Here is a 25,668-nt window from a genome sequence, read left to right as displayed (position 1 = left end):
CGGAGTTCATTTTCAAGAGAAATGTCATGATGTCACATGATTTTATTTGGTTATACAGTAATTCCTCATTTTAATGGACCTAGCTGATGGAAGAGAAAATGTGTAGGTCAGGGTTGAGTTGCAGGGCACTTGGTGCTGTGTGGACCATGGCTTAAAGGACTTCAGATATAATGGACTCATGTGTTAAATCAGGTTTTGTCCATTAAATCAAGCAGTTTGATTATGAAAAAAGTGGTTCTGCCACTTGTTGAGATTTTAGTGCAAATAATGCTATTTATATCCATTAATATACAAATGATGTAAACTTGGATACAGGACCTAAATTAACAAACTTTCCTGTTAAGCAATAGCCCATTAAATAGAGGTTTTACTATAATATAGATGTGATAGCTAATCTAATACAGGTAATCCTTGATTTACAACCACAATTGAGCCCAGAATTTCTGTTGCTAATTTGTTAAGTCAGTTTCGCCACATTTTATGATTTTTCTTGCCACAGTTGTTAAATCACTGCAGTTAGCAATAGCAATAGCAGTTAGACTTATATACCGCTTCATAGGGCTTTCAGCCCTCTCTAAGCGGTTTACAGAGTCAGCATATCGCCCCCACAGTCTGGGTCCTCATTTCACCCACCTCGGAAGGATGGAAGGCTGAATCAACCTTGAGCCGGTGACATTAGAACCGCTGAACTGCAGATAACAGTCAGCTGAAGTGGCCTGCAGTACTGCACCCTAACCACTGCGCCACCTCGGCTCAAAGGGCCATGGCTTAAAGGACTTCAGATATAATGGACTCATGTGTTAAATCAGGTTTTGTCCATTAAATCAAGCAGTTTGATTATGAAAAAAGTGGTTCTGCCACTTGTTGAGATTTTAGTGCAAATAATGCTATTTATATCCATTAATATACAAATGATGTAAACTTGTATACAGGACCTAAATTAACAAACTTTCCTGTTAAGCAATAGCCCATTAAATAGAGGTTTTACTATAATATAGATGTGATAGCCAATCTAATACAGGTAATCCTTGACTTACGACCACAATTGAGCCCAGAATTTATGTTGCTAAGTGAAGCATTTGTTAAGTCAGTTTCGCCGCATTTTACGATTTTTCTTGCCACAGTTGTTAAATCACTGCAGTTGTTCAATTAGTAACACGGCTGTTACAGTAAGTGAATCTGGCTTCCATTAACTTTGCTTGTCAGGAGGTTGCAAAAGGGGATCACAGGAACCCGGGACATTGTAACTGTCATAAATACAAGTCATCTACCAAGCATCTGAATTTTGATCACATGATCTGTGCTGTAAGGGTTCTAAGAGTGAAAAATGGACGTAAGTTCCTTTTTCAGTGACATTAAAACTTTGAATGATCATTGTTGCCTGTATAAGAGGGTGAGAGACAGGCACTTTGGTGTGTGTGTGTGTGTGTGTGTGTGTGTGTGTGTGTGTGTGTGTATTTAAAGTCACAACCCCGGGTATGCCCAAATATGGGAGGAAGATCACACTTCCATTCTCTGTCCTTTGGCTCGTCACAAGAGACCATCCAGACAGAAACCCAATATTTTTTACTGTTGCCTTTTTGTTACATTTGTTATCTTTGTGCTGATAAATAAATGAAGGGAGACTAGTATAGATCTATTTCAAGCTATTTAGCTCTCATCAGCTAGCCATACCCTTGTTGGGAATCGAACCTGTGCTCTATTGCCTCTTAGGCAGATGTGTTAACCATTGAGCTACAGAGCTCGACTCCTTATCTGCCAGGCCAGGGTGAAAGGTATATATTTTTGCTGGGGCTGCTGACGCTCCTGATAAAATAATCTTTGAGTTAACTTCAGAGGATTGTGGTGTTTGGGGAGCTGGGTCAGAACAGGTAGATTGTAGGGGTGTCACCGACATATAATTTTTTGCCATGTTTTATTTATCTATATATTACATTATTGCATTGGATTCCAATTTCATTTTAAAGGAATGGTCACTTAATGCACTGTGAGTCAGTCAAGGTCTACAGGTACAACTTTGTTATTCCTGGCCTCTTTTAAACCAATTAATCTCATTAGTTGTTTTTGGAGATCTTCATTCTTTGCAGCTTAATAGCTCTTTCTTTCCCCAAGACATTTATTTTGCATTTTTGAAATTCAACAGTAGCTGAGATATATAGATCTTCTTGCAGAGTTATCATTCATTATCATTTTTTGATATAGTTTATATATCTGAATCATTCCCATTTTAATTCTGGGTGCTTTTCCGTGTGTGTGTGTGTGTGTGTGTGTGTGTGTGTGTGTGTGTGTGTGTTTTAAAGATTAATTGTAGAAGCTCCAGACCGTGACCCGTCAAAAGCGCGGATGACAAAAGCGCGATCGACAAAATCGCGCCTTTGACGTCATCACAGCGCGACGAAAAAGATCGAAAAATTCAAATAAAAATTAATAAAAATTAAATTAAAGCAAGCCGATTCACATAAAGGTAAGGGTTAGGGTTAGGGTTAGGTTAAGGGTTAGGGTTAGCTTTAGAGCGTTAGCGTTAGGGTTAGGTTAAGGGTTAGCGTTAGGTTTTTCGTTACTTTAACGGTTAGGTTTAGGGTTAGGTTTAGGGTTAGGTTAAGGGTTAGGTTTAGGGTTAGGTTTAGGGTTAGGTTTAGGTTTAGGTTTAGGTTTAGGTTAAGGGTTAGGTTTAGGGTTAGGTTTGGGGTTAGGTTAAGGGTTAGGTTTAGGGTTAGGTTTAGGGTTAGGTTAAGGGTTAGGTTTAGGGTTAGGTTTAGGGTTAGGTTTAGGGTTAGGTTAAGGGTTAGGTTTAGGGTTAGGTTTGGGGTTAGGTTAAGGGTTAGGTTTAGGGTTAGGTTTAGGGTTAGGTTTGGGGGGCTTAGGGTAAGGTTTTTGCTTTATTTTTACATTTTTCGAACTTTTTCGTCGCGCTGTGATGACGTCACAGCGCGCTTTTGTCGAGCGCGATTTTGTCCTACGCGCTTTTGTGGTGGAACCGCTCCAGACAATGCCATTAAAACAAACAAATTAATGCAAAGGCAGGTGGGTAGAGCTTTACCAGTGAAGATGATAAAAAAAATAAAAAAAGATTAATTATCACAAAATCCCTGCTGTAAATGATTTAGCATCATCTTTAATCTCCTGCTCAATGGATCTACATCGAGGTTATTGTGTTACATAATGAGCATATTGCTGATATCAAGGGCCTTCTTCCTGCTTTTTCTTAGAGCAGCTTTATAGCTTCAGACTTCCATTATGAATCTTCTCAGCAGCAGTAAATTTACAAAGCCTCATCGGCTTCCGTAAAGTTATGCTGATTTACCTCCGTGGAGTATCCGATCCAAGAAAAATATTCATAATTTATAATGCGGAGAGGTCTGGATTGCTCCCTTTGTTTATTAAACAGCCCTTTATAAATGTGTGGTTTTAAACATGTATAGTAAATGGAACGAGCAGCAGATTAGGGTGCAAATGTACTGAGTTCTCACACAGTTAAATAATCATAAGTGCAGTTAGAGTGATCAAGCTGAATTTACTCTGCGGTATTTCCATGCGCTCATCTGCAAGGCTAGAGACTGAGTAGTGTGGTGGCCTAGAGGTGGAGCTCTCACCTCACAATCAGGAGGCTGTGAGTTCGATCCTAGGTAGAGGCAGATATTTCTCTCTCTGGGCACAAAGAGATAACACCTGCTGCAAACTCCACATTGGCAACAGGCAAGGCATCGGGCCAGTAAAAGTTGCCCCGCCTCCATCCCAATGCAAGGGATTACGGGGTCTTTAAAAGACAAAAAAGGTTATTTTAGGAACAATGATAGTATTCCTATAGAATAAGGAAGTTGTGCTGCAGGAAGTGGAAACTTCTAACCGGATATGACACAGGAAATCCCTGTTGAGAATGTACAGTGGGTCAAATGGTGCAGATTTTTTTTTTAATGCACTGATATCAGCATACAATGGTTTGGCTTACAAGTCAAGACAGTCTATTTCAATAGCATGGAGTTTCATAGCTATTCATGGCTTTTCAAATTTCTTTATGGCTTATTAGCTTGCTATCACTGGGTCCTTCTAATTTTAGACATCTTTTAAATCTATAATGGACCTACAGGCTGATAGACTATGTGTTGAAAGCATGATGATGCAAATTCTCACAACTGCATCGGTATATGCGTAACTTTACAAGAATCCACCCAAGGCTGATTCTCATCATATTGATTCCCTACACACACACACACACACACACACACCGAAAATGGTCCTAAATTGATAGCGATAGCAACAATGGAAACTTTTTGTGCGAAGTATTAACTCTAACAATGGACAGAATCAAAAAAATCAATTCCCTCCCCCAGCTGAATGGAACTACTGAATGATAGATGCACATACCTTCTGATTTCCCTTTGCAGAGTATTTTTTTTTAAAAAAAAAACAATGTTCTAAATTGGAAAGGATCTTGAGATGAACCATCATAACTATCTGTCACATGTGACGAAACTTGATTCAACCTGAATTTGGACAAAATCACCTAGGGGATCTGGAATATTGCTTGTAGAATAAATGGCTCAAGAAAAAGGTATGGCATTAGCGGAGATGGCTACATTCTTGAATACATTCTGATTAGGTATAAGGCACATTGAAAGGAAGAGAATGAATTTCAAAGGCAGTTGTAATTTGTTATCAAGAATCGTTCAAAGAAAGAATAAACCATCGCAAGGCTAAAACTGACCTTGGAATGATCAATGTGAGTCTAGCTGGTTACAAGATATAGCCAAAGAAAGAACCACAGAACTATCTGGAAACAACTTAGAATATAGACCAGTGTTTTTCAACCACTGTGCCGCGGCACACTAGTGTGCCGTGACATAGTGTAAGGTGTGCCGTGGGAAAAACACTTTATATATAGTCAATATAGGCACAGAGTTAAATTTTTTTAACATTTTCTAATGGTGGTGTGCCTCGTGATTTTTTTCATGAAAAAAGTGTGCCTTTGCACAAAAAAGGTTGAAAAACACTGATATAGAAAATATGTGATTATTACTAGACCTAAGTGATGCGTGTTTATGTTGTGAAACCAAACTTTCTTCTGGGTTTTAAAGATAAATCATTCAAATATGTGATGGTTGCTTTTTCGGTTAAAAACACTGAACAATCACTGTTTGAGCATTCCAGTAATAGTTTTATGGTTGTTATTATTATGCAATAACTCTGAAACCAACAACCAACAAAGGAGTCCATTTTAATGAGAGTTTGTTCAGTGAATTTGGAGCCCATCCCCCCCCAAAAAAGAGAGAGGCGTGTGGGAAGAAAAAAATAATTAGTACAAACGTGAGTGCAAATTTTTTCTGGATTTTTGTTTTCCTTTGTTTTTCGACTTCTGTTTTTTTTTCCTTTTACTTTAAAGCATTTTGTTCGAAGTATACACAACTCAGGTGCACAATACAAAGTTTGTACGGTTCTCCTTGGTGACGATAAAAAGTGGTTTTATTGTTATCATTATCATTATTATAAATGGGGGAGGCAGGGATAAAAATCAAAACGGAAAAAAAGAGGTCACAGTTTTGTCATTGGTATGTGAAGGTTGTTCCAAGGGCCCATCCAGAGTTCCTCGTCTTCCGACTGTGCGTGATCGCTCGGCAAGTCCAAAGTCTCTTTGACGCCTTCATTATCAACGATGGACTCTTGCTGGTCTGTGCTTTTCAATCTGCTCCCCACCGCTTTGGTTGCTATGCTGTCAGGGTCTAAAGCCGAGGAGGCAGCAAAGGAAACACTACAGGGCCTGGGGTTCAGTTTATCGTTAGATGTTGCCCCGGTGGCAAATGTGTTCAGTGGGATGTTTTCCTCGTGCGTTACTCCCAACTTATCGAGCTTCTTGAACTGTTTCCCCAGTCTGGCGGGAGAGGCGACTTTCAAATTGTTCGAAAGGCAACTTCGACGTGTCCTGATCACTGACCCATTTTGGGCTATGTAGATATTGCTGTTGCCGTTGGTTGGAATATTGGGGTTGCTGAGACGATTCCTCTGGCTTTCGGGAGCACTGTCCTCTCCAGTGGAGCTGCTCTCATATTCAGGATCCAGAACCAACTTGATCCTTTTCTTTTTGGCCCACTGGAGGACAACAAAAAGAGATGAAAACATTTAAGTATCTCCTAGTTTATCTTTAATGCAGAACGTGGCTGCTTTTCTGCCTCTATTTTTTTTTAAAAAAAACGAAGAAATAAGATTTATAAGATTCTCTCTGATTAATGCATCTGTTTACACTAGTTTCTCATGCCACGTCCTTTGAAATGGCCTTCCGCAAAGCCCTTAAAACCTGGCTATTCCGACAGGCCTGGGGCTAAAGAGCTTCTGCCCCCCTCCTCGAATGGTATGGTTGTTGTGTGTTTTAAATTGTGTACTGTTATGTTCGTCTTTTTATCCCCTGTCTGTACCCCTTTCCCTGACTGAATTGTGAGCCACCCTGAGTCCCCTTCGGGGAAAAGGGCGGCATATAAATGTAATAAATCCAATCCAATCCAAGGCAATCTCATTTAAAACAATAACTTCAGAGGTGGAATTCAGCATGTTCTGACCAGTTCTGAAGAAATGGTAGTGGAAATTTTGAGTAGTTCGGAGAACCGGTAAATACAACCTCTGACTGGCCCTCCCCCCCTCTATTCTCTGTCCCAGCTGATTGGGAGGAAATGGGGATTTTGCAGTAACCTTCCCCTGGAGTGGGGAGGGAATGGAGATTTTACAGTATCCTTCCCCTGCCATGCCCACCAAGTCACGCCCTCAGAACCGGTAGTAAAAATGTTTGAATCCCACCACTGAATAACTTGTAACAATATTGAGAAAGTACGTATGAAACAATCATCCCTTTTTCCATCTCCTCCTCTCTGGTTTGTCGCATGCAGGAAATTTATTTTTCAATTATGTGGAACAGTGAAAATCTGTTGTGCAATTTGGAGGGTGGAGAGTAAAAGATATTCACCCAATCCTGACATTTAAGTAACATACTGAAAATGATCTTAAATTAATACACTTAAGGTTAGTCTTAGAATCTATATTGGCTAAAATATTCTAACTTGGGAAGAAATATTGTTGGTACCACCTATGGATAGAAAAGTGATATTAAACTCTTATATATGCAAAGCAGTGCTTAAACGTTTGCAAAACTGTTTGGATTTTCAATAATTCTGCAATATTCAGAATATTTTTGGCTCAATTGTTTAAGTGAGTTTACTTTTAGGACTTGTGTGGAGAACAAATCATGTTTGAGGCCATATTATGGATATTTGAACATTCAAAAGGTTCTGTATTTCTGTCTGTGCCTACATTTCTGTTTCAATCATATGAATCATGCTTGGGGAACAGATGAGCTATATTTGTAAGTATCTCCAGATACTTCCTGCACAAGGTAAAACAGCTGCAGGTAATTCTACACATTATTACCTATGGAGGAATTTCTCCAATAGCATTAATTCAGTTCCTGAAATTTGTTCAGGTGAACCAGTAGCTAAAAAACATGAAGATCTATAGTGATATTAAGACAGGTATAACCAGGGACGTGCAGTCACTAGAGGCAGGGGAGGCGTGGCCTCACCAGTCATGAGGAAAAGGAATTTTAAATAATTCTTCAAAAATAATTAAAGCCAAGGTAGTTGCTACCAGATTCACAGTGACTTGCAACAGTGCTTTGTGTTAACCATAGGAGGAGGCCAGAGAAATAGGGCCTCCTGTGCATAAGGAATTTTTCGCCTTTTAAGAGTTAAGCAAGGGTTAACAAGCAAAAAATTCCTTATGCAAATGAGGCACGTATTCTCTCGCCTCCTGTAGAGGGCATTTTTAGAGGCTTTTTAGAGTTCTCTGGGAGCAACTAGCTCAGTCTGACAGAGCTCTGGCCTTTCATGAGGGGAGGGCAGGGCAGGGCAGGCAGAAGCAGAGTTGAAATCGTCTCTGAAACAGCTGGAAAAAGATTCGTGTGTGGGGAGGGGGGAGGAATTCAAAAAGTTTGATCGGAAGGCAGCAGGGGAAGGGGGGGGTATGGCAGAGGAACTGCTTTCAAGCCTTTGGAAAATAATCTAATCCAACTTCTGTGTTTGTGTTTGAGAGTGAGTGAGTGAGGGAGAGAGGAGGAAGGAGGGGGAGGGAGAAGAAAAAAAATGGGAAAACTTATTTTGCAAAGGGGAAAAATGCTGTTGCTTTTAAACCGGAATTGAGCATGCCTGGCTGTGGAATTCTGGGAGTTGAAGTCCACAAGTCTAAAAAGTGCCTCACCAGCCCTAAAGCTGACTGCACATCACTGGGTATAACCATACTTTGATGCACATCCCTCCATCAACAGATAATGTATTATTCAAAGTTCATACATACATGAAAGCCTTATCATGAAATAATTCAACTATCAATATAAATAAAAAAAACCCTGACAAATGTATAAGACTTAGCAACACAGGTGGTATCCATTCTAATAATAAGGTTCGTATATTAAAAATAATCGCTTTCTTCCATTCAAAAGTCATTCAAAATACATTTAACAATGGCTTCCAAAGAGTGCTTGATATTTCTTCTTATCATGGCTCATTGTATCAAATGAAAGAATAATTTTTATTCTTCAAGGAAGTAAAAGGTATGGACATGATTAGAAAAAAAAACCAAGGATCCTAATACGAACATGTATCTCATCATATAAATATTTATCTAAATATGAAATTCATACAAACAAGCAGCGCTAAAAAGTTGCACCGGGAATCTATCGTATCCCTTATATTGGCACCAGCCAAGGGAACAAAAGGACCACTATACTTTCAAGATGAATTTCCACGCAAAAAGAACAAAACTATCAGCTTAAAGGAATAAGAGACAGATTATCTGCAAACAATGTTAAAGTTTGCAAAATCAGTATATAGTTATAGACTATATAATAATAACATAATTGCTTTTTTAAAGAGTATGCAGGCACTTTTAAGGAAAATACAAACCATGCATTATAGTAATGTTTCAGTATGGTTTCAGTGCATAACTATTCCACATGGGTTTCTTGACCGATCTGCAGTGTCAGGGGAAACTTGCTCATGTGAATTAACCATCCTAGTAAGAAGGGTCAGAGCAGTTCACACCACTTCAAGGGCATCTCTACTTCTGAACAAACCAGTGCACCAGAAAGTGTTACATGGTGATTTATACTGAATGGAACTGCTTCTTAATATCCTTATTCTAGAATGCTTTGAAATAGCACTGAGAGATTTAATTATTTAAATTGAACATGGTACTTCTGCAAAGTATGATTATCTTCCATATTTGTCCATCTAGTTTGTCTATGAGATTTTCATAATAACGCTTTCTCATGGGCAAAGAGGAACACAGAGGTGAACAGCAAACAAATTAAAAAACAACACACCACTGCAACTTTCTAACTATAGTCTCACTTTTCTTTTAAAAGGATGTCGAATCACTAGGCATGTCTGATTCAGTAGTGTCAGGGACAATCTTCGGTGTCATGGTCTGACTCGCCTAAATACCTCTTCAGGACCTTTTTTCTTTATATTCCCTTTTCATGCCTTCTTAGAAACTCTTGCTGATGTGGGTTTCTTCATAATTTTCTCCTTTTCAGTAGTATCTCCATCAGTGTCTTCTTCACTGCTCCTGTTTGTTGGCTGGAGGTAATGTTTCACTGTTGGATTGGGCTCATACTCACTTGATTCATCCTGCTCTTCCGTCTTCTCTCCCTCTTCCCTTTCTTCCTCCTCCTCTTCCTCATTTTCTCCCTTCTTCCTCTTTCTTTCCCTCTCCTCCTTCTCCCTCTCCTCCTTCTCCCTCTCCCTCTTCTCCTTCCTCTTCTTCCTCTTCTTCTCCTTTTTCTTGCTCCTCTTCTCAATGGAAGGTGGTTCTTCGTCTCTTCAGATATTCAGCTATCTATCATCTAAGTCACTTCCAGCTGTAGAATGTTTTTGGAAAGTGGACCCAGAGGTCTTGTCCTTCCTTGACCTTGGGAGTAACTTCACTGCTGACGGAACTCTGCATCACGATGAGATGTTTGATTCTGCTATCACCTTCTTCTACAATGTCAGAAACTTTTGCTCTGGGAATTGATTGTTCCATCTTAGGAGTCGCTGCTTGAGTGGAGCCAGCTGAATCTGAATGTTCTTCATCGGAAGTCCACCCGTGCTTTCGGTAGCTTCATCTTGGTCTAAGGTAACTTTCAAATAATCTTTATCGGATTGAAATGCTGAAGAACTGCTTTCTGATTGATGTTGACGATGAGGATGAGGATGTTGACTTAGTAGATGAGGTTGTCAATAGAAGATGATGTTGTCTTAGAAGATGATGTTGTCTTAGAAGATGATTTGTCTTAGAAGATGATGTTGTTTTAGAAGACGATGTTGTCTTAGTCGAGGATGTTAATTCTTCCTTTTTCCATAATCACTAACTTCAGATTCACTTTCTCTGCTGTGACACTAATTGAGATTTCCGATTTAGATTCGGAGTCACTTACTTCCTCAGAGGTACCACGCCTCCAGACCTTCTTCAAAACACTAGCACGTTTAATTTACGGCCAAGCTTCTTTGAGATGGTCCTTCACCTGCTGATTTCTGGAAAGGGCTTCCCTTAATAACCTTACTGTCTTCTCCATCTGCTTGCTGTGCTGCCATCAGCTTGACATAATCTGAATCTTTACCTCCTCCTTTTTGTAACATCATTGGGAAGATCTTGGCTTTTTTCCATGGGGATGGTGCTGCTTCAGTTGTGGCTGGCCTGTGAGCACTGACCGCTATTCGGCCCAGCTGCATCATGCTTTTAGTTTCCTTTTTCTCTGGATTGGACTTACGGTCTTGTGTTTACCTATACCACTAAGAGCTAATCGAGAACGTGGTTTCTGGTTTATAGCTCTTCCAACGTGACGTGTTCCCTGTTAATTACATAAATGAAATTTATATATCACTTTAGCACAGTTTTGTAAAAAAAATTGGAATGAAACTTGGTACCATAGAATGCACAGATGTGAAAAAAAACGTGGCACGACAAAACCGCGCTTGAGTAAAGCGCGCCCGATTAAACCGCGTCGCTGATGTCATCAACAGGGCGACAACAGCGAGCGTGGAGAAAGAAGGGCGCTTTAAATAGCGCTTTATAAGCAAGCCGATTCAAGTTAAGGTGTTAGGTTTAGGGTTAGGTTAAGGGTTAGGTTTAGGGTTAGGATAAGGGTTAGGTTTAGGGTTAGGTTAAGGGTTAGGATTAGGGTTAGGGTTAGGTTAAGGGTTAGGTTTAGGGTTAGGTTTAGGTTAAGGGTTAGGTTTAGGATTAGGTTTAGGATTAGGTTTAGGGGGGTTAGGTTTAGGGGTTAATTTTAGGTTTAGCATTTACAGCGTGCTTCTGTCTTTGCGCTGTTGTCGCCCTGTGATGACGTCAGCTACGCGGTTTCGTCAAGCGCCCTTTAGTCGAACGCGGTTTTGTGGTGGAACCGAAAAAAATGGAGCAACTAATATCTAGAAGTGATCTAGAATCAAAACAAACAGGTGAATCCTAATTTTTGTAGCATCCTAGGAAACCTGAATGTCTGTGTAGGACTTTTTAAAATCCTGAGTGATAATTAATAGTTTGTCCTCAATGAACGTGATCATTTTTTCTTTTAAAAAGTACTGAATATTCAAGGAATATTGGCAATAATTATTTTTCCTAAAAGAAACTCTAGCTTTGAGGCATCTTGTGTTAAATTTTACATGCGACACGAAATGTTGGGGATTAGCAGAGGTCATTCCCTTTTAATTTTAAATCTCAACTGGATATTTTGCAAAAGATTTTAGATATCCATTCGTTAGCTGGAAAAAATTGAATGTGTTTTTTTTTTAATTATATACTATATATATATATAATATATATATATATAGTATATATAATATTATATAGTATATATATATATATATTATATATATATATATATATATATATATATATTACTATTAACTTAGGCCACTAGAGGGTACTACAGATCTGAACAAGAATACAAGATGTCAAACCATATTTTTTTTAAAAAAAAATAAAGTCTGGTACTTACAGGCCTATATATAACTATGATGTGGTGTAATTGTTTAGCAGAACAAAAATGTAATCTAGGCTACTTTTCATGAGTTATTGGCTGTTGCATATAACTGTACCAATACTAAACATCTATGAAGATTGAAGGGCCCGAGAAGTTGTTGATATGGCATGAAGTTCAGGGACAGAGAGATGTATTTATTTATTTACAAGTAGCCGTCACATTTATTAAGATGCACTTCAGTCATACTACATCTGTAACTAGACTCTGCAATACTCAGAGGGAAAGAATCTAGATGTTCCTCCACGGTCCTTTCCAACCCTGTTACTCTATATTCTATGAATGGCTGCTACAGAAATAATGAATTTAATTCTTAGCTAAAGATAACATCAGTTGGTTATTATTCCAAGGCAGATCTAATGATAGATTATCCACTTCCGAAATAATCAAATGAACTGATGGTTTCAAGGATTTGGTAATTAAAATTCCTGCAGTACCTGTAGTCTTTTAAGCCCTAAATCAGTGTTTCTCAACCTTGGCAACTGGAAGATGTCCGGACTTCAACTCCCAGAATTCCCCAGCCAGCATTCGCTGGCTGGGGAATTCTGGGAGTTGAAGTCCGGACATCTTCAAGTTGCCAAGGTTGAGAAACACTGCCCTAAATAATCCACCTGTATATATTTGAACTTATCAAATATTTATGCTGCACTTTAATTCTGACTTCAGGAATGTAGCAGTTTGCAGCCCTTATAAATATATATTGACTGTGAATTTCTATTTTTTTCTCACATTTTTTTTAAAAAAAATTGGCAAAAATCCAAACACTGGTAGTGATATGGATCCTAAGATAAATGAATGGAAGCAGGAGTTTTTTGGAGCAGACTCTCCCTTCAGTTGTACTTTTGTCAATTGTACACTTCTAGCATGACCTTGTCTTGTTCCAGAAAAGATTCTCTGGACGAAGAGGAAGAAGACGAGAACTTTAGTTTATGAAGATGGGATGAGGTCAGTATGGGAGGGTAGCCTGCGAGCTGCTTTGGAAAAGTCAAAATCAAGCAAAATCAAAATTAAATTAAATTAGGCAGATGTCTGTCTGGTTTTAGACAGCTCTACCGGCACGATGGTCTCTTTCTAGAGATATGCAAGAAAGAAGCACTGATTTCTCTTCTCTGAATTTCTTGCCATTTGCTTCTTCTAGAATTCTTTTAGAAGGTTTCTGAATACCAAAACAGATAACCTATTGAACCAGAGATGGGTTCCTACCAGTTCGCACCTATTCGGTAGAACCGGTTCGTCAAATCTACCGGACCGGTTAGAAGAGGTTCCACCAGTGGACCCGGAAAGCAGGCCACACCTACAGAAGAGGTTCCAAAATTTTTTGAAACCCACCACTGTATTGAACATACAGAATGTGAGAGCTTCTGCATACCAGAACCATGAATTCAGGTGAATTTTGCAATAGCATCAAAGCCTACCTCTGCTTCTGTAGAGGTCCCTTGTGGACTATAATAATATCCGCCGTCACTCTCCACAACCACTTCTCCATATTCATCATACATTCCAGAAGGTGACAACAGGCGCCGACGACTTCCGTATTGAGGCAATTCGTACCTGGTGGAAAAACCAGGTACAGACACCTTCCATGTTTTATACCGTTCGATTACTATATAGCACATATACCATCTGTATATTTTACTTATTCCATCACTTTCAGTTTCTCCATCCCTTGCCCAATGAAAAACCTAATTGCTTCTAGACTTACCCTTGAGAGATGTGTCCGCATTCTACCTTCACAGATTTAAACAAAACCCCTCAAAAGTAATAAAAAGTCATAATTGTAAGTGCAAAAAGAGGCGTGATTAGTAAGAAATTATGATAACACCCTGTTTCCTGAGGAACAGTCATAATTGTAAATGCAAAAAAAGGCATGATTAATAAGAAATACTATAACATTCTGTTTCCTGAGAAACAGAATATCATTAATACCAGTTTATGACACAGCTATTTGACCAAAATGCACTAGATAGTTCAATCGAGCCTTGGTGGCGCAGTGGTTAGAATGCAGTACTGCAGGCTACTTCTGCTGATCTCCAGCTGCTTGCAATTTGGCAGTTCAAATCCCACCAGGCTCAAGATTGACTCAGCCTTCCATCCTGCTGAGGTGGGTAAAATGAGGACCCAGATTGTTGGTGGAAATATGCTGATTCTGTAAACACTTAGAGAGGGCTGTAAAGCTCTGTAAAGCAGTATATAAGTCTAAGTGCTATTGCTATTTTATTAAAAGATGGTCATATTTGTGTCTATATCTTTACTTCTGCTGCAATGGGATAGGAATAGTTCTACATAACATATCAACACACAAAACTATATATTCCTGTTGGAACAGATTCTACATAATTTTAAGTTATTTTTCAGATAACCCTACTTTGCTTTAGGTTCCATGATGTAGAGTTAAAAATAGTCCCACTACCATCCTTAGGAGCTGTAGTGGAGCACTGGTTAGAATCTAGAATTGCAGGCTAACTCTGCCGAAAGTCAGGAGTTCAATCCTGACCTGCTCAAGGTTGACTCAACCTTCTATACTTCTGAGGTCAGTAAAATGAGGGCCCAGATGGTGGGGGCAATATGCCGATACTGTAAATCACTCAGAGACTCAAGGTCTCAAGGCCTGTTGGTCTCCGGACACGCTTCAAGGTGCTAGTCATTACTTTTAAAGCCCTACATGGTATTAGACCTGGGTACTTGAAAGACCCCTCCTGCCAATCACCTCTACAACCAATTAGATCCCAGATTAGGCCTCCTCCGATCCATCAACTAGCCAATGTCGACTGTCGACTCCTCGGGGGGGCCTTCTCTGTAGCTGCTCCGGCCCTCTGGAATGATCTCCCGTGGAGATCCGGACCTCACCACCCTTCCGGCTTTCTGCAAAGCCACTAAGACCTGGCTGTTCCGGCAGGCCTGGGGCTGATGAGTTCCTGGCCCCATTTAAACTGTTGTGACTGTTGTTCTGTTTTTATCTTGCCTGTTTTGTCTTTTGTTTGTATTTCCCTTCCCCTTACTTGTTAGCCGCCCTGAGTCTCTCGGGATAGGGGCATACAAATGCAATAAACATTCAAACATTCAAGGTGCTATTGTTATCCTAAGATAAAATGTATATGCATCACGTCACACTGTATCTAATCAAGAATTCCTTTGTTGCTTATTTGATTTACGGTACCAGCTGAAGACCTCTTATGCAATTAAATCCAAAAAAATGCAACAATTATCTGCAAACTTTTTCAATCTAGTTGCCTACCCACTCATTGATGGTAGCCGATGATTGTAATAAACTTTAACCGACTTATCTATCTGGGTTCATTCTTGAACACTGTTGAAAAGTGAATATAATCAGAGTCAAGTGCTTTTAACATAATGGATTTTGACAAGCAATTGATATTAATAATAGGTAAATCTTTCCCAACCTGAGGTCTCACAGATACACTGCATACTATAGGGATGGTATTTCAAGAGCATCTCATGATTGAGAAAGCCTACTAAGAGGTTTGTTGTTTAAATTAACTAATGCTTAATACCTTGAGCACAGTCTTCAGATTCCAGCTACGATGTGCTTTAAATAAATAATAGCAGTAGAGATTTATAACCTATGAAGTCATACTAAAATAATAAGAAATGAATCATACCCATGTTCATAACTGTAGTAATCTTGCCCGTAATACTCTTGGCCGGGATCGATACCGATTCCATTGAAAGTTCCTGCAATACAGAGGATACACCAATCCATATGTTACTAAATGTAAACAGCCTGAGCACAATAAGCCACAAGGCAGCAGAACAGTTGTTTAGTCTTAGACACTTTAGTCATTAAATAAAAACAAATCTGGGTGATTTTCTTCATATAACAGAATAACAGAATCGGGACAGATCTTGGAGATCTTCTATCCAACCTCCTCTTCAAGCAAGAGACCCTATATCATTTCAGACAAATGACTGTCCAGTCTCTTCTTAAAAACCTCCAGTGTTGGAGCACCCACAATTTCTCAAGGCAAACTGTTCCTGTGATTAATAGTTCCAACTATTAGTAAATTTCTCCTTAAGGTTGGTGCTCTTCTTGATCTGTTTCCATCATTACTTCTTGTTTGCCTTCAAGGTTTTTTTTAACTCCTTTTTCTTTGTGGCAGCCCCTTGAAACATTGCTATCATGTCACCCTTGGTCCTTGTTTTCATTAAACTTGATGTACCCAATTCCAGCAACCATTCTTCATACGTTTTAGCCTCCAGCCCCTAATCATCTTTGTTGCTCTTCTCTGCTCTTTCTAGAGTACATCATTTTTTATTAGTGGCAACCAAATTTATATGTGATATTCTAAGTGTGGTCTTGGCAAGACCCAGAACTGAAAGTTCTGTGGTTCTGTGGTTTGTTCAGAATTAACATTTGGCATTGTAGTAATTCTATGCAAACGCCACCTTTAAATTCTTGTTGAGATTGTGTTCAATTCTATTTAGAATTCCAAAAAAGATCTAGTTGACAGATGGCGCACATTTATGTTAAAGCTGAAAAAGCAGTGCTTTTACTATTGTGCTTTATGCACAATTCTCTTTAGCATGTTGTTCTTATGCCAACTGCTTTTATTTTATTGCTATATATTTCTTTAAATATTTCTTTAAAAATATTGTTCAAAATCTAAAAGAATTCAACTTATTCACAGAATGGGACAGCTATTGAACAAACTAGTTGTAAGAAACATTAAATAATTATAGTAGAATTGTTATAATTTCAACTATAAGTTCATATGATCTATTCCCTTCTAACCTATTGATAATTCTGTAAGAGTGCCTCTCATTCCTGGTGAAAACTTTGTTCTGGTTTAACAACAGCAGATAATGAGACTGCATATAATAACATGCTAAAAGATACTTTACACATGTGAAACAATCCATGTGCACACATGAAATACACAAAAAATGTACCAAATATCATGGAACCATGAAATGTGTATATATGCTGGTCTTGTTGTATTCAGGTCTTTTCCCATGTAAGATTGAGATTGTCACTCGCCATCTTCAGCTGGGTTTTGGGCTTAAAGCGTGTCAGAGCTGCCGTCTTTCTATAATCTTGGTGGAGGTATGTGGAGTGCTGGCTTGTTTCAGATAATGGAATGATTGGTTGGTGCTGTATCATGATTGGTAGATTGGTGCTGATTAGTGCTGGCTGTGTGTCCGTTGTTGTTTTGTGTTGTAACGGCCTGGGTGGTGGGTGGGGCTCATTTGTTGACTAGGGCTGGTTTCCAGATATCTGGTAGGCAGGAGGTATCATCACATTTATTCATGTTGTGGGGGTGTTTTTCTATTTCGATAGCTTCCATAATTATTCTCTTGTTGAAGTTTTCAGTTTTGGAGATTAACCTGGTTCCTTCAAAATTAATTTCATGTCGAGAGGACGACACTCCTTGGTTTTCTAGCTGGATTTGTCTTTGGGGTTTCTTAAGATGTTGGCTATTTTTTGGTCAGTGTTGAAGGCTGTCTTGATATTATGTTTGTGGAGAATTGTGCTGATTTTATCTGTGGTGCCTTTGATGTAAGGGAGGAGGGCGATGCCGTTGTCCTGTTCTGTGTCTCCATTTTTGGGGGGAGTCTCCCCTTGGATTAGGTTGGTAATTGTTTTTCTTTGGAATCCGTTGGAGATTAATATGTTTGTGAGAGTACGCAATTCAGTTTTCAGGTGGTCTTTGTCAGCTAGACGCTTGGTTCTGGAGATGAGGGTCTTGGCTACAGAGTTGATTTGTGCAGGGTGGTGATGGAATTGTGCGTTTAAGTAGCAGTTGTGTTTTTCCCCTCCGATAGATGGTGTGTCCTAGGGAGCCATTGAGTATTTTGTAGATTAGGACGCCCAGAAAGGGAAGTTAGTTGTTTGCTTCTTTTCATAGTGAATTGTATTTTGGGGTGTAGGCTGTTGAGATGTGTGAGGAAGTTGTCCAGTTTTCCTTTCCCGTGTGGCCAAATCACGAAAGTGTCATCAACATATCTAAGCCAGAGTTTGGGTTTGTGTTCAGATTTATCTAAGGCGTTAGTTTCAAAATGTTCCATGTATAAGTTTGCGATGACGGGTGAGAGGGGTGATCCCATGGGTGCTCCTTCTATCTGTTTGTATCTTTGTCCATTATGGATGAAGTATTTCTTGGTTAGGCAGTGGTTGGTCAGGTCCAGGATGTGTTTAGGGGGGTTGTGTTTGTTCTGGATAGCTGTCAAGGCTTTTTTTATAGGCACTTGGGTGAAGAGAGATATGACATCGAAGCTCACAAGTAGGTCGCTGGGTTGTAGGTTTTCTTTATTGTTTCTATGAAGTGGAGTGAGTTTTGTACGTGTGAGATGATGGATTCTGCGTAGGGTTGAAGTTGTTTAGCGAGGAATTTGGGAAGATTCTGTAGAGGTGAGCCTATGGAGTTGACTATGGGTCTGAGTGATGTTCCTTCTTTGTGTATCTTGGGGAGGCCATAGAGCTTGGGGCATCTGGAAGATTTCTCTCTGGGGATGATTCTTTGCTGGATCTCTTCACTGATGGGAGAGGATTTTATTTTGGATTTGGAAGTTTTTTCCAGGAAGGTGGTGGGGTCTGTGTTTAGAGGTTTGTAAGCAAGATCTTGGAGTAGGTTGGATAGTTTGGCTTGTTAGTCAGACATGTTCATCACCACTGTGGCGTTACCTTCGTCTGCTGGGAGAATGATTATGTTGTTGGCTTTCCTCAGGTTGGTGAGTACTATTTCTTCTTGTTGCTGTAAGTTGCTTCTAGGTGGATTACTGGAGCAGAGGACGTTGGTGACTGCAAGTCTGATTTTATTGGCTTCATCTGGGTTGATTTTGGTGATTGTAGCTTCAACTCCACATATGATGTCTTCAGTGGAGATGTGTTTAGGGGCAACTGCAAAGTTGAATCCTCTGGAAAGGACATTGGTTTCAGCTGTGGTGAGGGTCCTGTCTGATATGCTGTGTACTGTTTGCTTCATGAGTGCTGTGGAGGGGGTTGGGCTTCTGTTGTTTTTCTAATCTGTGGAGTTTGTTGGGTGTTTGTCTGTCTTGTAGGAGGTTTCCGTTTCTGCTCTCCAGAGGGCTAGTTGTTTGGATTTGTCCCAGAGTGCTGGGTGGGCAAAATTCTCCACAAGCACAATATCAAGACAGCCTTCAGCACTGACCAAAAAATAGCCAACATCTTAAAAAACCCCAAAGACAAGATCCAGCTAGAAAACCAAGGAGTCTATGAAATACCATGCAAAATCTGCCCAGCACATACATTAGACAAACTAATAGGAGAATAAATGCATGCATCGCAGAACACAAGAACGCAGTCAGAAAAAAGAAAAAAACTTCCTCCCTTTTCCAGCACCTTAAAGCTACAGGACATGAAATTGATTTTGAAGGAACCAAATTAATCTCCAAAACTGAACACTTCAACAACAGAATAATTATGGAAGCTATCAAAATAGAAAAACACCCCCACAACATGAATAAACGTGACGATACCTCCCACCTACCAGACATCTGGAAACCAGTCCTAGTCAACAAACAAGTCCCACCCACCACCCAAGTTGTTACAACACAAAAGAACAACAGGCACACAGCCAACACCTCAGCCACACAGGATAATACGAAACAGCTGACCAATCTACAAACATCTCCATCTCCCAATCAGGATGCAACTACACAGCCAATCAACCCACTTACAGCAACAAAGCCAGCACTACACACACCCCCACCAAGATTTACAGAGAGATGGCAGCTCTGAACATGCTTTACTCGCACAAGCACAAAGCTGAAAACACCAGTCTGAAGATGGTGAGTGGGACCTCGCCGAAATGTTGCCAAGACAATCTCAATCTTACATGGGAAAAGACCCGAATACAACAAGACCAGCGTATGTATATGTATGTGTGTGTGTGATACATGCATGCATACATATATGCACACACACACACACACACACACACACATAGCATTTGTGCTGATAAATAATACACACACACAAACATAAATAGAAATAGAAATAAACAAACAAACTGGGGGCATAGAGACTGGATAACGATGTTCTTGGATTTGAAGGTATTTATGATATCGAGTATCTGCAATTTAAATCTTTCTGTGTTTATATGTAAGCATTTTCACAATTTCTTCAGGAAAATGTCATAAATTAGTTTGCTGCAGACAACAAAGGGCTTTTATTTCTCCCGATAATATCCTCCCTTCTCCCCCACCCTTTCAAATATGATATACAAGCGTTTCCCTTCTGATTTAAGGGAACACTTGTCAATGAAGTCCGTTTCAATATTCTCAGTTCTGTTTAGGGCAACTGACTATATGAGCTGTCAGCCAGAGGGACGGATTGTCTACATGAAATTATAAATTCTTCAGCTCTTGAAAACAAACAAACAAACAAAAAAAGACTGGATTGTTGTCTGTCAGAGAAACTCTAATTGATCTGCTGTCAGCCCCTCTCTTAGACCAGATAAGCAAATCAATTCCAAGGGAAGATTGGAAATACTTTTATTGAAATTGACTATAATCACAGAATCTTGCAACTATGATTGTGCTATACTTCAGGGGCTCCAACACCCGAGCCAGGGCCCATGACTGGACTGTGACATATTTGGAACCAGGCCACGAAGTGGCTGACTGGTGCGCAAACACACTGCACAGCTCAACTTGTATGAGTGGCGGGTTAGTGTACATGCACCCATTCCCCTATCACCCCTCCCCCTTGCTGGACCAAGGTTGGGGATCTTTCCTGCTAGAGTGAATCAGAGATGGATCTGCTGAGATTCGTCTGAACTTTTAAATATTTTTTTAAAAAAATGTTTTTGCCAGTTTTGCCTAGAGAATGTTGTTTACATTTAAGAGTCAGATTATCTTACCTTATCAAGAGAGAAAAAGAGAAGGAGAGGGTAGGAAGGAGAAGACAAAGGGTAGGAATAGGGGAGAAGTAAGGGGGGAAGAAGGGGAAGGGAGGAGGAAGGAAGGAGGTTAGAGAAGGAAGGGAGGGAGAAAAGAAAAGAAAGAGAAAATAAGGTGGGTCATAGCAGGTGCGAAGGATGGTAAACAATACATTCCAAATTATACCTTTTATCCTTTAAATGAAATAATAATAATAATATAAGAATGGCAAAGAAAAAGAATAACTATGGGAATGTATACCTAGAACTGTATCTAAGAGAATGAAGACAGTAAAAATATAAAGCCCATATAGGTAAATAATACTTGATCATAAGTAGCTAAGTATAAATAAAAAGAAATGTATATAAAATGGATAATGACATACGAGATTATGAAACGCAAGATAGAAATGTATAGAAGGGAAACCTAACTGCAAAGAAACCGATTCGGAACTGCTGTATGATATACGATGGAACTTATTGTTCCTATGTTGTTTTTAAGTTATGTGGTATTTTTGTTAATTGTGGCTTATGTGTTCTGTTGATGTGTTTATGCGTATAAAATAAAAATAAAAAAAGAAAAGATTATCTTCCTTATCTTCAGCCTGCACTTAGCAGTGATTATAATTCAAGACTTTAATGCTACACCTAATTACAGAATTCTAAAACAAGTGGAGCCCAGGGCTCAAAATGTTTATGGTCAAAAAGATCGAGATGGCAGCTGCGATGATGCAGTTGAAAGCACTAATTATGGCCCGATTTTGACTTGCTTCAAAACCCATACCCTTTGAACTTGCCTGGTGGCACATATTGGTACATTGGGCTGGGTTTCAATATGGTCATTTTCCTTTCCCTCCTGCTGGATTAGAAATATCAAATATGATCTGTGATGTATCTCAATGGACTATAATTATCTCTTTTGCAAGATGTAACTCAACTCGTCCAGAACGCAGCCGCACGAGCGATTGTGGGTGCACCTCGGTACACCCACGTTACACCTATCCTCCGCGAGCTGCACTGGTTACCGATAGTCTCCGGATACGCTTCAAGGTGCTAGTCGTAATTTATAAAGCCCTTCATGGTATTGGATCTCTGTACTTGAGAGACCGCCTGCTGTCAATTACCTCCCACAGACCATTAGATCTCACAGGGTTGGCCTCCTCCGGGGTTCCATCTACTAGCCAATGCCATCTGGCTATTACCCGGGGGAGGGCCTTCTCTATGGCAGCTCCAGCCCTCTGGAGCGACTCCCCACAGGGATTCGGACCCTCACCTCTCTCCAGGCCTTCCGAAAAGCCGTCAAAACCTGGCTTTGCCGGCAGGCCTGGGGGTGATGAGTTCCCTCCCCTCTCGACTGTATGATTGTGTGACTTTTGCTTATTTTAATTATTTGTATTTCGTTTTATGTTCCCCCTTTCCCACTTTTGAATTGTTCGCTGCCCTGAGTCCTCCCGGAGAAGGGCGGCATATAATAATAAAATTCAATTAATTCAACTTGTTTGAAACTTACGTTGGACTTAAAATGAACTAAGGACCAAGACTCTTCCACGGTCTTCTGTAACCACAGAGGTTACAGAAATGTATCAACTTGAAAAGACCTGAAATAAGTTGGCTGAACTCCAAGGCATCAGACATCAGTGCATTCTTAACAATTATATCAAATATTTGTTTCTTTTTCCTGTTCTGACCAAGGAAATATGTTCACAATGTTTGTCAGAATCTAGAACCTAAGACAAGTGCTTGGGAAATTCTAGAACAAGGAAGAAAATGGTACCTCAGGTCTGAGAAGAGAAGGCCTCAGCAATTGCTGTTGCTGACAAAGGGGAAAAAAAGATATAAATTTGATTTAATGGAAAAAGGCAAATAAAACAAAGTAATTTTTATATCATTATAACAATAGTACACTTTTACAACACAGCTACCATTTGGTTTCAGAGCCAAAGTGATTTTCTTTCAAGACTAAAGGGCTAAAACACCTCAGATTCATAAAATGAACACGCTTGAGTGTTAAACTTTCTTTGGAGCTCCGTTGTAAATTCCATTAGCAAGGCTAAGTTGCAAACAGTTTGCCGTACAAACTGTCTCAGTTCCGTCACCCAACAACTATTTTAGAAGGTCTCCTATTAATAAGGTCATTACTCCATTTGCACCTATCTTCACAGTTTTCAATAGTCAGCTATATTTTATATTCAGTACAGAAAATATTGTGTGATAATTCTATTGGTCTTTCAAGGCATCTTGCATCTTTTTCTTCCTTCCCTCCCCCCCCCCCCTCTGTTCGTAATGTCAAGTTCTGTATTCATTCTGAAAGTGATTCCTATTTATAAAACATACATCTTACAATTTTACAGAACAATATTGTTAATTGGACTTTGATTTCCGAATGAATGCAGCAGGTGCAGGCTTCAATTAATAAGTGGAAGCAAACTCTGTGTATGTCTTAGTACTGTTTATGGGTCTAAGTACAAAATTGTAGTTATGGAATAACATAGCTTTGCTGTCAAGGTTGGCCAATAAATTATACAACTTACAATATAAGAATAGGCAGAGGGTATGAGGAATCCAGAAAAGGCACATTTTTAGAAATAATATCTCTATTTTTGGATAGCAAAAATATTTTTTTTCCTAGTGCAGCCCTTCTGAAAGCATTTAATTCATAATTATTCATTTATTATAGTAAAGAATGTCTTTTAATCACTTTAAAAGTTTGGAATGTATGCAGCAAACAGAAAAAAGAATAGAAGTGTTACATCTAAAAGCTCAGGGAGACTTTTACACATCCATAATTCTCACTGATAACGTTTAATTCAGTGGATTAAATTCTCCAGGCTATGCTGAAGGAAACAGCTATAAATTATAACTTTTTGCTAAAATAAACGTAGGGAATGTGCATCTTACCTCTTGCTGTGCATATCCACGTCTGAATTACAAATGTAAAAAGGAAAGAAAAACATGACATTAATTCAATTACTTGCATTACATTTATGAATGTAAATATATGTTCCAAAAATGGTTAAAAATAATATGTGGGAACCTTGTGGATAAATCCATTGGAAATAATGAGAAAGAAGGGAATTGGTTGTTATGGCAACAATAAATGCATAGACCATAAATATATCTAGCATAGGAGTACTATGAACTTGAATAATGGCATAAAAGTACATTGAATTCTAATTGCTGAAGAGAACAAGTTCCATCTGATATTGACTATATGGGATATCTTAATCTTGGTGCCTTGAAAGAAATTCTTTTCTTCAACTCCCCTTCATCCTTCCTTCTGAAATTTACTGCAGGAAAAATGGAGTTTCTATTTATGTCTTAGATCTTCTCTCCATAATTTATATCTCATTCTCATCTCCTTGCTTCTGCTATCCAGAAATCACTTCAGAAAACGAGTGAACTTCTGTTACATTGAGGACTTGTCTCAAATCTGGAAAGGATTGAGAGGGGTGCACAATTGTGACCAGTTCAGTTTATACTGTATATCTGAAAGTTCTCGGGTGCACATTTAATTTGCAATTGAGCAACGATAACCACTTATATTTAAGTATGTTAAAGGACATGTTTCAATCATGACTGCTGCATTAAACAGAATAACAGAGTTGGAAGGGAGCTTGGAGGTCTCATCAAGCAGGAGACCCTATACCATTTCAGACAAATGGCTGTCCAATCTCCTCTTAAAAACATCCAGTGATGGATGATGTGATTTCTCCTTATTTCTAGGTTGGTCGTCTTCTTCACTGCTTCTTATACTGCCTCTCAGATGCTTTGGTGAATGGACTGAGCTCCTGTACTTCTGTGGCAGCCCTTTAGATCAGGGGTCCTCAAACTTTTTAAACAAGGGGCTAATTCACAGTCCCTCAGACTATTGGGGGAGCAGACCAGCTGGGTGGACATGGTTAGGTGGTCATGTAACTGGGTGGGCATGGCCAATTTAGCAGTCCAAACAATACAAACAAAATTAAATTGTTAAATTTAATTTGTTATGTTCTTGGAACTAGAAAGCAGGTTAGTGAAGGGATGTGGCTGCCTTGGGGTGTGTATGAGGAACTTCTGTTTGTGTGTGTGTCTCCCTCCCTCGCTCTCTCTCTGGAGGCCCAAAACACCCCTATTTTTGGCCTCCTGAGGCGTCCATGTATCCCATTTTTGGCCTTCCCAGCATCCAGTACCACTCTGCCGCCCCAAAACGGGCCCGTTGCTGGCCTCCCAAGGCCTCCGCATGTCCCATTGTTGGCTCCCCAGCCTCCAGTAGCATTCTGCTGCCCCAAAACAGTCCTGTTTTTGGCCTCCAGAAGGTGGTGGTGGTGGTGGGCTGGTGGGTAGTAGGGGTTGTGGTTGGGGCAGCCTCGTGGTCCCACATGGGTCAGGTTAATGGCTTCAGTGGGCCATATCCGGCCCGCGGGCTGAAGTTTGAGGAACCCTGCTTTAGATATCGGAACACTGCTATCATGTCACTCTTAGTCCCTTGTCTCATTAAATTAGACTTGTAGGTTCGCAGGACAGTGTAGGATCCATGTACACGATAAATACTCCTCGAGCCAAATTGATTGTTGTAAAGAAAAGGAAAACCAATGTCTCTTGGGAGTTTATTGAGCTGAAGTCTCAAAACTGATTTTCAAATGCTACTAAAATCAGCAGAATCATGCATGAAATCTGGTTCCTGTTTAGTATGTGCAGGACTGCCAGTTAAGGCTTCCCATTATCCATTTACAGACTAGTAATTTTGATGAGATACGAACCTCCTACAGATAGGGC

The 25,668-nt window shown here is 39.6% G+C and overlaps 1 protein-coding gene across 1 annotated transcript in view; it reads right to left on the bottom strand.

Moving 5' to 3' along the window:
• Window positions 1–5,529: 5,529 nt before the first annotated feature.
• PCDH15 (protocadherin related 15) overlaps window positions 5,530–25,668 on the bottom strand; it is a 532,120-nt gene continuing 511,981 nt past the window's right edge. The window contains exons 33-36 of the mRNA XM_032231542.1: window positions 25,200–25,258; window positions 20,339–20,346; window positions 13,471–13,632; window positions 5,530–6,084 (exon numbers count right to left, since the gene is read on the bottom strand). Of these exons, the coding sequence (XP_032087433.1) occupies window positions 5,530–6,084; window positions 13,471–13,632; window positions 20,339–20,346; window positions 25,200–25,258 (784 nt within the window). The remainder of the gene's footprint in view (window positions 6,085–13,470; window positions 13,633–20,338; window positions 20,347–25,199; window positions 25,259–25,668) is intronic.

This window comes from Thamnophis elegans, chromosome 15, assembly GCF_009769535.1.
Source record: "Thamnophis elegans isolate rThaEle1 chromosome 15, rThaEle1.pri, whole genome shotgun sequence".
NCBI lineage: Eukaryota > Metazoa > Chordata > Lepidosauria > Squamata > Colubridae > Thamnophis > Thamnophis elegans.
Note: the sequence above shows the minus strand (reverse complement) of the source record. Positions and strands in the feature narration are given on the sequence as shown.